A 14907-nucleotide genomic window follows, 5' to 3' on the forward strand; every position below is an offset into this window, starting at 1 on the left:
ATGCTGTACAAGCAATGATAGTCTAACTCGGTTATTCAGAATTATTTATTCTTCGTGTTTTGTATCGAAAATGACATTCCTACGATAATTAAAATGATCATGATTGCGACTCGTATTGACAATAATAATCAGTGGATATGACATGCATCAGTCGATATTGAAATTGTAATGATAAGTAGATAGTATTCTTGTTGTATACAACAGGATTCCTCATCCAAGACTTTAATTACTGTCTTTTCTCTCCAAGCTCAAATTAAATAGCGACCTTTCGCAGTTCCAGTGTGAGAGACAGTCGTTGATTGCAATTATTCTGCTTTGAGATTGACAATGATATGCGGTACTTAATTAAAACGATCCTATTTGATGAGAGTAGTTTTTATTACCTGAGAGAACTAGATTAAGAAGAGGCTACATTGGGGTTTTATTTAATTTTTTCATTTATTTAGGCCTATTCGACCAATAAACATTAAAATAATACAGAACAGAAACAAGGCACAACGGTCAGGGGAAACTTAAAAGCAAGACAATTACTATAACTCAAAGAGTCAGTTTCCCCTAAAAATATCCAAATACAACAAATATTGCACCAAGTAAAACAATTGTACAAGCTTATTAAAAGTCTTTTTATACTCAAAATTAGAATAAGGGATCGGTACATAAATATACAAATTAATTGATTCATAATCGGGTAGGGTTGTATGGAGTGCTTATTTTGTAAATCGTGTGTGTATGATTCATAGTAGACTATTAATATTGTACCGTATTATGACAACAAGGAGAAGTATAGTTACATACGAGACATAATGTTCAAATAAGATCAGAAAGAGACTACGTCACTGGGTTATACGGTATAGCTTCTCATGGCCGGGCAAGTGTGTATATTTGAGATTATTTTTGTTGGGCGTTCAAATTTTAAACTTTTAACGCGTGGATATGGTTTTTAAACATAAATATTCAACCTGTGTTTTTTAAAATTGTCTAAAAAGAAATTAAAATTTATTATTAACATTTACATAATGGAAAGATTAATTTTATGAGTTAGATTAAGTAAAAAACAAAATAGTGAATATAATTGCGTCTTTTTTAGTTTGGATTGAATAACACTCAAATGATGAAATTCCGAATAATAAAGAGGGATGCAAATGAAATATGATATAATATTCTCATTATGTAAAACATACGTAAATACGACCAAATAACTTCAAAGAAAAGATACAAGTAATATCAATACGCGATCATCATCCGGGTACATTACAAGAGCAGCATCGTCTGCTATGCATATCGTTCGCGCGATGCATAATTAACCACCTCTAAACGTGCCCTAGTTAAATTGTAACCGATATTTCTCGACGACACATATTTCAAAAACACACGAGCCAAATGGATTTTTATACATTTCAACAACGTATCGAGGGTTTATGCGGATTTATGTACGAATAAAATTACCATATCACCGGCTAAAACTGTTGGTAATAATAATTGCTCCGTTTATATTCAAACAGTTTAAAGGTAATAGCAAAATTAAGCTAAAATGATTTCGTCAAGTGGCGCTGAGTGGGAACGGGATTTAGCTTAATGTATTTCTGGTACAAATCGCACTAGTAATCTACATAAGTTAAATTATATCGTTGGAATTCTAGTAGTTAATTCCATTTCTTTTGCATACAATACTTTATTTAGAACAAAACTATGGAAGCCTATTCACGTTACTTGAGTAAAAACACAGAGCGCATTTTGGCCTCCGATTTTGGAGTGTATAAAGCGCCCAAATTACTGGCGGGCCTTCAAACCGTCTGCTTTTCAAATCCATCTCTCAATACCATGTAACTCTCTACCCTAAACCCCCAGGCCGAAATAACTTAAACCTACCATAACCTTGTTCTACGGCCTACTCAGACAACTAAATCTTTAGGCCTAGCCTAATCCATATCTCATCACTGACCGTCTTTGAGGTGCGCCATACACATCGTACATAAAATTCATTTTGGTCGAAATTAAATGAACACGGTCAAATTTTCGATTATATATATATTATACTCAAGTGGCCCGAATAAGCTTTCGTACAAAACAACGCATAATGTAGGCCTATTAAATTATTGTAGCGTCAGAGATTGCAGGCGAGTTTTGGTACTTGTGAATCCAGTTTGGCGCCAAGTCAGAAATTGAAATATCCACATATTACATATTATAAAGTGACACAGTTTTCACGATCTTTAAAATGATGCATGAACACACAAGTATGAAACTAATTAGCATAATGCCGAAGAGCATCTTTTCTCATTCAAGGTAGAGTTGCAAATATAAATCCTTTTTTTATAAAAAAAAAAACCAGGGTGTCTCCTATTTTTACTTGATTTTCACGTATTCAAGTTCTCTGAAATTTAATGGTGATATTGAACGGTACTATTCAACGTATAGCTTTTTGAAAACACGAAACTGTAACTGTTGGGCGTTCAAACAGCTGGCACCTAAAGGCATAACATTCACGCGCGCGTACAATTTTCATCAACGTTTAGACACGCGCCTCACTTGTGGTTGACGCGCGCGTGCATAGTGCGTACTATCACTGATATATGGCTTAGATCAGTTGACGATGATAGGAATGGCACAATAATAACGATTTTAATGATAAAAATGAAAATTTTTGTGAGGAAAATAATGCTAATGCCTTTCTGGAAGCTATTTGCGAATACTAGTTATTTCTGTTCTCAGTTGTATTTCGAAACTAAACAGTTATAATAAATATTTCGAGGAAAGCAATATCCAACTTGTCAAAATGAGGACGACATGAATGAAAAATTTTGAAAGGTATGACTTGAGGTCACCCGTGAATAATATTAATGATGCTTATAACAAGAAATATAGAATCTCTGGCGCTACCGAACTAAGGCCGACAAAAAATATATTTTATGCTGTAAAGGCAGACTCGCAACAAGTCAGCTGATTATGGTTCATCAGTACCGTAGTTAGGCCTCCTAAAACGTTAAGCTCTGTCTACACTATCAAACTAGTCCAACCAAAAAAAAAACACCCAAATATGGTAGTGATATGCTCAAATATGGTAGTGACATTACATCATCATGTCCATAACGGGCACATCACTTTTTTTTGTCTTGTTAGTTTGATAGTGTAGACAGAGCTTACTTAGCTACTTTCACACTGAAGCCAGGATTCGGCCCGGTGACGTCGCCGAAGGAAACCCCAGGCAGCTTACGGAAAAATGAGTAAGTGTAAACGGTTCCTTAAACACGTATATATGACGATTTCACGGCTACCTGACCGGAATCTATGCATGCTCAGTAGTGTGAACATAGCTTATCCGTCTTCAGTCGCGCACATGATTTGACCAATTACAATCGATTAATGAAAAAGAACACTGAATGATGTAGAATAGAGTTTAGATGATGGAAACGACATCGTGAACATAAAAACGAATTTAGTTGGGAATATTGAGTGCAAACTGAACAGCAGACGTCACTTTGAATCTCTCGCAGTCGCTTATCATTCAATGAAGATTGTAATCAAGTAGAAACCGTCAGAAAAGTAACACGACAGCTCATATCAATTGAAAGAAATTGATCGAGTGTTGACTACTTCCGAAATCACTATCTTGTACATTATTATCAGTTTAGAGACGAGTGTAATTTCAGTCTTTTACGTAGCGATATAGCAATTGTATTGATACCATGCACATAGTCTCATTAGACCGGGCGAAGGAGTACAAGTAGTGTTTTCAGAAAGCTTGGCTCTTTCTTTCTGGCTGTTTTACTTGACCGTTTTGATTTAGCTTTCTGCTTATTTTATATGTATCCTTATTGAGATCCAGTCAATAATTTACCTTTTAACTTAATTATAAAAATGGTGATATACATGGTATTTATGTGATAATTATAGTGATTATAAGTAATGCATTATAAAAAGGTTACATCGGATATAGAAACATTTAGGATCGGAAAACATCGGAGAAACCTCGGCCAATCTCGGAGAACACCGGAAACCTCAGAGAACATCGGAGAGAGTGAACTGGCCACACAAGAACCACGAGGCGTTGGCTGTACCGTAAATCTTCTGATAGTAACCCACACTCTAATAGTTACCCACACTCTAATAGTCACCCCCGGCTAATAGTAACCCGCCTTATAAGTTAATCTATAATAATAATCCACTACAGGGTTACTATTAGAGTAGTGGATTATTATTATGATTAACTAAGGCGGGTTACTATTAGCCCGGGGGTGACTATTAGAGTGTGGGTTACTATTAGAGTGTGGGTTACTATCAGAAGATTTACGGTACAGCCAACGCCTCGTGGTTCTTGTGTGGCCAGTTCACTCTCTCCGAGTCACAAAAGAACTTATGACGCAGCCGTATTTTAACAAGGCCAACAGCCATAAGTCACGTGCTAAAACGCATAGTGATACCGGACCTACAGACAGACCGACAGACCGACCGACCGACATAATGAACTATAGAGTCGCGTCCACGCGACTAAAAATGCATGTTGATCTCGGGAGTGGGGAGGATTGAATGTTTTTGAGTTTATGAAATAAGTTTGTTTATTCGTACTGTTTTATTATTTTGCTATGAGTTGCTGACCGGAAAAGTTCGGGGCGGGTTACTATTTTCATGTGCCCAATTTAAGATTAGTAATAGTAACCCACTACTTTAATAGTAAACCACCTTAAAAAAACAATCAAATAATAATAACCCACGGTTACAATTAGAAGATTTACGGTATTCGGATAAGATTTTACACTCATCTTTTAGTATATTCATAGATCATTCACACGAAGGCGGGATAAAAGAATAAGTTACGTCATTCAACCGTTTAATGGAGAACGTAATATGTTTTTATTCTCCATTTAGTATTATCATTTTAAAGTGACACTGACGGCAAAAAACGAATAAATAAACCTACAAATTACTTGTATTTTATAACGGTTCGATTTAGTAGAATTGAGTTAAACGGCTACGACGTGCAGAATGCAAACTAAAATGAAAACGATTTACTAAAGTGTCGCTAAAACACCCTGAAGTGTTGTAATGTTCTTTCATGTTCTGTAAACACTGCATGCACCATCGAGGAAACGTAGAGATGTGTACGCCCGTTTGGAAAATATGGATATAACGTATAAACGATATATATAATATAATATGTAAACAAATGAACAAAATTTAAAAAAAAAATGTATGTAAACAGATGATGAAAACAAACATTGTTAATAATAATATGCATAGTGTATTGAAATGAAAATGTTTTTAGAGAAAAATATTTGTAAAGAGATAGGAACATGTATGGAAATAAAAGTGGGATGAACTCACATAAGATAAAACAATATAATATATATATATATATATATATATATATATATATATATATATATATATATATCTGTATCCAATCTGCAGACAGTACTGTTTCAATCTTATTAGATCTCGTCAATGCAGCTCAGGTTTCGAAATGTTCAGAACTGGCACAATATATAGGCTGAGCCAGGTATGCGGGACATGGTACACTGATTATGAACACAAAGAGTGCACAAGCTCAACGATATACTGTATATAAAAGTTTTTTTTTATCATGCTTGGTTCTCAAACTTGAGACGCAACGCAAGGACGTAAGCGCAAGGTACGTAATTTTACCAATCGTGACACAAGCGATAGATCATCCGAATTGTCGCGTGTCAACTCGCTTGCGTTGCGTTTACGTCTTGCGTTACGTCCTAGTGTAAACCAAGCTTTAAATACATTTAAATATTATTATTGTTTCGCTGTGTTCAGACACCTCTATGTAAAACAATGACGGATGTTCACCAATTAATTTTAGAGTTCTTGTAGGCGAGATTAGTGGTAAACAAAGCAAATCTCACTCTCTCCGCATTCGCGGATTTATAAATAAAATTTACTGGAAATTAAATCAAGACGAGAATAATTAAATTTATAAACGGCAAGTCAATAATGAGGACCGGTTTGTATTTGTATCATTGGGTTAATTGCTGTATATATCGATTATTTGGCGCCTTGTTAGCCGCCGCAGTTTGATTAAGACTTGATGCAATTTGCGTTCACAAACCTTTTAAATAAATCTGTTGCAAACTAATAACTTTGAAATGGATCCATTTTTTATGAGTTGGCGATTATTGATTGATTATGTATTCTGTATCTATAATTGGTACAGTATCATAGGCAAATTCTGTAATACAGCGTCACATATGCATCACATGTAACACCAAAAGCCTCAAACCTAACCTAAACGATACACAGGCACCACATTTGTGATATATTTGTGTGACCGATATTACTTACGATAGGGGCCTACTATATGTATTATATACCGTGTATACGTACGGAGCGCAGGACCAGAGAGAAGAGACAACGTTGTCGCACACGTTTGGTTCCCAATGGGACGCAAACACGCACAACGCAACTCATTTTTTTTATCAATTGCAATCAACGGAAAATTTTCGTTGCGCGCGTTAGTGGTCTAATTGGTACATACTATCAATCGTAATACTTTGTAACCAAAGCGGGTTTCAATAATCCTGAATCCTATTATGCGCGCGATACCATAAACAATATAGACGCACGCGTACAATAAACGTATAATTAAAATGACCCACAAGGTTGACGCGCGCAAGAAACGTACCTTTTTAAAGTCACAAACTTGACGTGCGTACAAAAAAACGTACAACTCAAACGCAACGAAGTAAACACATTTATCAACATTTAACATAATGACGTCATTTTTTTTTTGTCAAAGATTAAACGCGCAATTTGAAGTGTTTCTTCCTCGTGTGCTAGTATGGTGTGGTGTATAATTATTTTATTATTGCGGATCTTTAATCGATTCGTTAGGCCTACTTAAATTTAAGTTAATTACATGTTAAACAAAACAATGTACCGCAGAACATTGTAATCCATAAACGCCGTATAGGTATTCCATAATTCCTTGAAATACAATAGTAATTGACGTCATTATGACGCAACAATCTTTATTTTAATTCTCCTTATTGCCATTAATGCAAAGTTTGTTTGTGAAGAAACCGATTTGAGGCGGTTTTAATTTCCGTATACCGTGATAATTATATCAAACATACTGTAATGTACGTGGTGTAATATAACATGAATGTAATTATTCGGGATCAGGCTAGGAACATTTCATAGTTTTTCGTAGAATACACGTCACCGAAACGAGGCGTTTTGTTTTCGTTCACTACCAACGCGTTTCCGCGTTCCTGATAGTGCGCATTTAAATAGCTAATTTAGCAAAGAGTCTTAATTTAAGCTAGGATCTGTTTAACACCGCAACGCTTTTCTTACGTAATATTACGCAATAAACACGTTGAGGGCACACTAACAAGAGAGCCAGTATACTTCCGTATATATATAGTTGCTTTAATGATGATGTAGTGATATCATTTTCCGAGATTCCGAAGATATTAAAAATGTATTTTCACTGACAGAGAGAGAGCAATCGGTTTAATTCTCTTTCGATCGATACTTCTTGTGTCTGTCCTGAAAATCCGCAGTTTTTAAAGATTTGGAAAGTTGAGTAAGAGGGGAGTATATTCTTTGGGAAGGGGAATAATTATACTCTTTGGGGAGGGGGAGTATACTCTTTTGGAAGAGAGTGTACTCGTTGGGGAGGGAGTATACTCGTTGGGGAGGGAGTATACTCGTTGGGGAGGGAGTATACTCGTTGGGGAGGGAGTATACTCGTTGGGGAGGGAGTATACTCTTTGGGAGTGGAGTATACTTTTTTTGTGAGCGGAGTATATTCTTTGGGGAGGGAGAGGAAGTATACTCTTTGGGGAGGGGGATGGATTATACTCTTTGGGGAGGTGGATGGGAATATACTCTTTGTGGGAGGGGAGTATTATGTGCAAAATCGTAATAAATATTCAGAAAGAAATCAGACATTTGTATTATGCAACATTCATATTATTTATTTGATGAATAAACCATGAACCATTACGTGACTATATATACCTGTATCAGCACTAAACAAAGAAAATAACACCACTACAACCGGACCCTAATGTGGGATAGTGCATGTATACACTATGATCTGAGACTATCACCCAATTCTCTGCACTGTATCTCCACATATGGCATAATAATTGTACAGTATCGTGGCAAATTCTATAATACAGTGTAACATATTGTGCATGGTGGTTTATGTCACATGTGATACATATGTGACACTGTATTACAGAATGTGCCTGTGAAACTGTACACATTCTGTAAAACAGTGTCACATATGTGTCACATGTTGTGCATAGTGGTTTATGTTAAAGTTGAATTGAATCAATTGAAAACATTTTTGGCTGGGTTTATGACCCATGATACAGGTGTGTTACATATGTTAAACTGTATTACAGAATCTGCCTGTGATACTGTACAAATTATTGATACAGTACAAAACATCGGCTAACACTATTCTATAAGTAACTATGCCAACTAAAAAATGATAAATAATCTTATTAAAATACGTACAACAAACACACTAACAGGAGACAATGTTCATATTAAAAAATTAAATATATGAAAATATATGACCATACTGAAATTACATCATTATTATGGTTAGTTATGCTTTTCAACTTACTATAATAGGCATTAAAGTAATAATATATTTATTATACCGTGAGCGATAAATTACTTCCCTTCAAGATCAAAACTGCGTACTTGATACATTCAGCCGATTGATGCGAGATTATAACACATGATTCTCACAAATTACTAGTTATTACCTCTGATATTCTAAGGTATTTTATTGCCATTTTGTTGTTATACAAGCCAATTTTTTATTTAGTTATATATTTCTTAAGATTTCTTTTAGAATTGTTTAATAGTATTCGATTAAGTACATTTGTACATGCATAATTGTAAACAGTGGTAATTTTATCCTATTTTAGGCGAGTACAGTATGGCAAAAATAGGGAGAGAATAATTCATTTTCATAATATCCATTCAAAAATCTTTTGAACTTGGGATGAAAAACATGCATACACATCATGACATTAATGTGGCCCTTGGGTGAAAAAATGAAGCTTAAATTTTCAGCAAAACCTGGCAATTTCATACTACCTACAATATTTCATATGGCACAAAAACACCCAATAATAATATACTACTACACAGAACATAGAGCAAACAAACAGATATTTATTAAAAAGAGAAGTTTTTAGCGGTCTAAATGCAGAGAAGCAATAGGGTAATAATATAGGCCTATCTAATTATATTAAATTACTAAAATTGTATCTAGTTAGCTATCCTAAGCCAATTGTTTTCCCGATAAAGCCAACAATTCTTAATACATTTGAAATAAAGTTGTGCAGCGTGCATTAGAACTGCATAAATGTTATAGACGTACAGCACATGCTCACAAGCAAACACATGTTGTGATACTATATGCAAATATGCTAAATTTGCATAATTACTATGTATCTCCGATTGCATTACACAGTATAGGAATAGAGGATGTAAATTTAGCTCAAATATGCAAATTAGATTGTCGCATATAATTAGCATAATGAGTCCAGATAACATCTACTGCTAAGTAGTGTTTGTTACAGTGCGGTATTTTAAGAAAACAGTTTATGATCCAAAGTATAGGTAGCAGAGAAAACAGATGGAGGTTATCTAGCATAAATGCTTCAACATTAAACAAATGTGTTATTGGCTCAATCTTTGGATATGCCATTTAATTTCAGTGGGGGAAACATTTTATTTTATACAATTAAGACTAAAAACAATTGTTGGTCCAATAATGTACTATCTAGCTTTTAAATCTCCACAACGTTTTTTCATTTGAACATTTTCGGACAAGAATATGGAAGAAATAAAGGAACATTTTAAAGTAAATAAAGGTTGATTTTTGTTTTAAATCGAATTATACACGTAATGAAAAAAGTGAACAGCACTGCTTAAATTATTATTTTAAAAAGCATGGGTATACAAAGCATCGTACAATGCAATTGTGATGGGTTTGTTTTTTTTAGATTATGGCCTCCAATGTTCAATAACACCACGACAATTGTTGTTGACTTGCTCAACTAGGCCTAGTAAAAGTTAATAAAGAAAATTCTATTTGTGTATGATAAAGTCCACTGATAAATACAAAAATGTTTCTTTTGCGAGAAATAAAATTCATGTTATCGCAAATCTTGCTAGCTTGATTCTCAATGTATTAAATCTTTATTATTATTATTATTTGTATCGTGTAAATTATTACCAAGTCTTAAAAACAGTAAAATGAAGAAAAGAGTATACAAATGACAATACCCATACGTCAATGATAAATGACCCGACTGTTTGATTGGTCAATCCACATCATCCAATGTCCAAACCATTACTGAACCTGTTCGACACGAGTATCATCGTCTGAAACAAAAAGCAATATTAATTTTTAATATTCATGGTTGCAAATAATTTATACCTATACCTATTTGATTCCAATTTTGTAGGTCGAAAAAAACTTGTATAAATAATAATATTTTTGATTTATTCATCATTCCAACAAACATTGTTCATGGCTCTGTGGACTGGAAAAAAACAGGCTTAAAGTGACTATGTCAAAATTATTTAATTTAATAGCAAAAAAAATAAATTACCATCCTGGTCTTCGGATTCTGCGGTCCAAAGGGTAAGGTTATCACGGAGCAACTGCATAATCAGCGTCGAATCCTTATATGTTCCCGTTTGCTGATCCTGCTCTACATCAACCATGGCTTCATCGAATGCGGTTTTCGCCAGAGTACAGGCTTTTTCGGGATCGTTTAGGATTTCGTAGTAGAAGACGGAGAAATTCAATGCGAGTCCTAGACGTATTGGGTTCGTTGGTGCCAATTGGGTTTTAGCTTTTTCCAGCGCCTGTTTGTACGCCTCAAGGCTTTCTTCGGTGCAAGCTTGTCGGTCTTCGGTTGATTTGAACTCGGCTAAGTATCGATGGTAATCGCCTTTCCTGCATAAAAAAATTAATATATTGATGTTAAGTTCTGTCTACACTATCAAATTTTATATGATGTGTCCAAATATGGTAGTGTTATGTTTGAATATGGTAATGATATGACATCATCATGTCCATATATGGGCACATCACTTTTGTTGTCACATAAAGTGTGATAGTGTTGACAAAGTTTAAATTATTATATCATTCACACTTTAAGAGCCAGATTAGAGAATAGAGTGGTTAAAAGATCAATCAATTAAATTTTATTCCATGAAAATAATATTAGATTATTATGTACATCATGGTCATTATTATGTAAATTTTATGGCCGTATTCACCAATCACACTTAAGTGAGATATTTCCCTTAAATATTTAAGTATTTCACTTAACTCAATAAATATTTTAAATTGTATTCATTTAGATAGAAGATTTTTCCCTTAGCCTAAGTGTGAAAGGTGAATTCGGCCACTGGATTTTAGACCAAGTCACGGCCCAAGCTTTATAATGTACATAAACACATTGTGATGTGTCACAGTTAACACAAGATTTTACATTACATCGCAATCACTAGTACTAGTAATGCATTACTTCTAAAACCTTACTTATGCTAACATTTTTGACAATGTCAAATCACTAACTCCATTCTCGACACAGGAAGTAGTTCAATTTGATTAGCGAATTTGTGACCTGCAATCACACTTGTGTTTATTATCTAACTGGATTTACAATTGGGAGGATTAACCTCAACTGCTGTTATTAAGCTATTTCCTTTATCTAGACATCGTTCATATCCAGTAACTGTAGTACCCCTCTTTTGGGACACCCCTATTCAGAGGAAAACTCATTTGGGACATCCCTTTTAGGGGGACACTATCTATTAAGGGGACACTTGACACACATGATACGAACAAGAGAAATATATATTGTACCAACAACCAATGCTAACCCTATTCATAGGACACTTCTATTAAGGGGACACTTTACAATGATACGAACAAGAGAAATATATATTGTACCAACAACCAATGCTAACCCCTATTCATAGGACACCTCTATTAAGGGGACACTTTCTTGGGTCCTCTTAAAGGGGTTGTCCTAAAATGGAGACATCATCTCACTAATATTCTATATGAACTAGAAACACGGTATACAGAACAATAGCAATGCCAAGGTCAGGTCAAGGTTTTTTGTGAAAATTGTTAAACTGTATGACATATGACAACCAAAGCGGAAATATTACACAATACTTGCGCTATAGTAACTTGCTTTATAATGTTGGGTTGGTTTTAAGCTTATAGCTTACTGTATATGATCCTTGTTAATGGTTAGTTCTTTATACAACTGTGCCATATTGCAGACAAAATATTTCCTTTATTTTATGTTGTTTCAAATTGAAAATACTAATAGTACAATCTGCTAATGCCCATTTGCTTCCACATGCCATTCACAGACAAACTGTGTAAACATACTTACATTTTCAAATAAAATACAGAGGATTCAACTTCTTCAGTATTTGGAATTAAATGATCTTGAAGCAGATCGAGAACTTCTTTACAAGTGACATTCAATTCTTCCTCAATCTAAAAATGAGATTAAAATCAATATTTGATAATCGATATTTGATAATCAATATTCGATATTTGATAATCAATATTTGATAAATTGATATTTTATAATTGATACTTGGTAATCAATACTTGATAATCGATATTTGATCACTATTTGGTAATCGATATTTGGTAATCAATATTTGGTAATCAATACTTGATAATCAATATTAGCTAATCATCAATCAGACTTGCAACAATGCAATTCATGCTCAAACAATAAACAATCAATATTTGATTTTATTTACATAGGAATACAAGCACAGTATTGTTTAAATATTTGCATTTGCAAAGAAACACTGTACTGTAAGGTTTGTGGTAATAATTCCTGAAAAGGAAGCAAGAAAAGTTAAGGATGTCAATCGTCAAACTTCCTTTTCAAAGGATACCAACATATTTTTTTTAATGTAGGCATTGGCTATGAACAGACAGTGAATAAAAACAAAATCTTTTTTATTGTCTCATACTGTAGGGGGTCATTCATTTTTTTAAAGTGTTATTTTCCTTTTACGGTACTGTAAATAAACCTAAAGAGAACAATAAATAAACAGTGAAATACCACACAATACAATAACAGTTCAAAATACTTTCTAATGAATAATATAGTTTTGACATTTTTTAGTAAGTTGTACATACTGATGAACAATCCGAACAAATTGCCATTAAGCTCCGTGTACACTATTAAACTTTATGTAACAACAGAACGCGATGTGACAAAACAATGTGAAGATGATGATGTCATATCACTACCATATTTAAACATATCACTACCATATTTAAACATATCACTACCATATTTAAACATATCACTACCATATTTAAACATATCACTACCATATTTAAACATATCACTACCATATTTGAACACATTTTTTGGTCAAACTAGTTAGATAGTGTAGACAGAGCTTTAAGCGTGGTTCCCACTAGCGACGCAACACAAGGACGTGACGCAACGCAAGTGGATTGACCAATCACAAGCGATGGCTTATTCGCTTGTGATTGCTAAATGTCTATAACTTCGCTTTTCATTGGTTAAAACGCTTGCGTTGCGTTATGTCCTTGCGTTACGTTCTAGTGGGAACCAAGCTTTAGAGACTGATTATATATCCAACCGCAGTGCTTTGAAAAAGAAGTTAAAGAAGGTGAACAAAAAGGTAAATTTGTATCCCTTTCATTTCTCGGTGCCTGGCGATAAGAATTTTACCTTTTTTCGATAATTTTGCGTAAGTTCACTCTTGGGGGCGGCTTCATGTTCAGTTTTCGATCCTATGCTGCTTACTATACGCCAGGCTGAACGCTTTCCACCAATCACATTCTTATAAGCTACAGACAAAAGGTTTCGTTCTTCTTCAGTAAGTGTTTTCTTTTTCTCAACCAGTTTTTTCATTTGATCAACCATATCTGTAAATGAAATTAAATTCCTGGACCTGTAAATGTTTATATTATTACTAATTATACTGAAGAAATGATTGCTTAAAAACCTACACAATCACCCTATTCATTGTGGTGATCATCATTAATTTTTTTTTTTTTTTACCATATTTAATGAGGGTGTTCCATCCAGCAAATGTGCTGATCATTAGGGACCCTCAGAGGTTCACAAGACAAACATATACACAAGATGCTCTACATAAACAAAGTCTTATTACAAGTCTTTGGGAGTGGTGTTTGTCCTTGACCTTAGACTAATAGAAAAAATCCCGACATGTGACGGGACTTGAACCCAGGACCCTTGGAGTGGTAGCCAAGCATCATAGCCACTACAGTCACAACTAGCTTGCTGCTAAAATATGTTCATATCGTCGCCCCATCAAAAAAGAATAAAAGTTCCAATTGCAATTCAATGATGGGTGTGTGAATACAGTATTATTAGTAAAATATGCACAATCACACACTCCAAATAATCAATTTAATTGTTTATAATATGATGTTCCATTATTAAAAACGGCGCCGTCTTTCGTTCCGTGAAACAAAGAAGTGTGAATAAATGTAGCTTAACTCATTGCTATACTAGCTAGGCCTAGTATATAATACACTTATTTAGTAGGCTGGTGTGGCAGGAGGCTTTAACCGCAATAAACCGGGAAGCTAGGCGCGCCGGTGTCCCGCCTAGCCTAGCTAGCTTATTTGTTATTTTTAACAGATATAAAACGAGAACTAGCCTAGATTTTACCTTCATATCTTTCCGACTGTTCAGAGAGTTTAGCGTTGTACGTATATTTTTCATTTTCATCCATTTTAGTATAACTAAATTCAATTGAACACCTGTAAAAAATGAAATCGAAGATCTGCTTCTCGCATAAAAAAATGGCCGACGATTATGCAAATTAGCAAGGTAATGTACG

The 14907-nt window shown here is 34.3% G+C and overlaps 1 protein-coding gene across 1 annotated transcript; it reads right to left on the minus strand.

Annotated features, from left to right (window-relative positions):
- Positions 1–7994: 7994 nt before the first annotated feature.
- On the minus strand, positions 7995–14893 carry LOC140059984 (14-3-3-like protein). Its single transcript, XM_072105997.1, has 5 exons — positions 14736–14893; positions 13767–13963; positions 12429–12535; positions 10617–10966; positions 7995–10386 (listed from the first exon to the last, which is right to left on the minus strand). Exons 1-5 carry the CDS (start codon positions 14797–14799, stop codon positions 10355–10357), a joined length of 750 nt encoding a protein of 249 aa, XP_071962098.1. The 5' UTR covers positions 14800–14893; the 3' UTR covers positions 7995–10354.
- Between the last annotated feature and the right edge of the window lie 14 nt (positions 14894–14907).

Source organism: Antedon mediterranea, chromosome 10, assembly GCF_964355755.1.
Source record: "Antedon mediterranea chromosome 10, ecAntMedi1.1, whole genome shotgun sequence".
Classification (NCBI taxonomy): Eukaryota; Metazoa; Echinodermata; class Crinoidea; order Comatulida; family Antedonidae; genus Antedon; species Antedon mediterranea.

Bases quoted from the DNA above. Each gene is read 5' to 3' on its own strand.
- LOC140059984 (XM_072105997.1), bottom strand. From the start codon at position 14,799: ATGGATGAAAATGAAAAATATACGTACAACGCTAAACTCTCTGAACAG. The intron at 13,964-14,735 runs GTAAAATCTAGG...TTTCATTTACAG, and splicing joins ACAGTCGGAAAGATATGAAG to ATATGGTTGATCAAATGAAA. The intron at 12,536-13,766 runs GTAAAATTCTTA...TCTCATTTTTAG, and splicing joins CGCAAAATTATCGAAAAAAG to ATTGAGGAAGAATTGAATGT.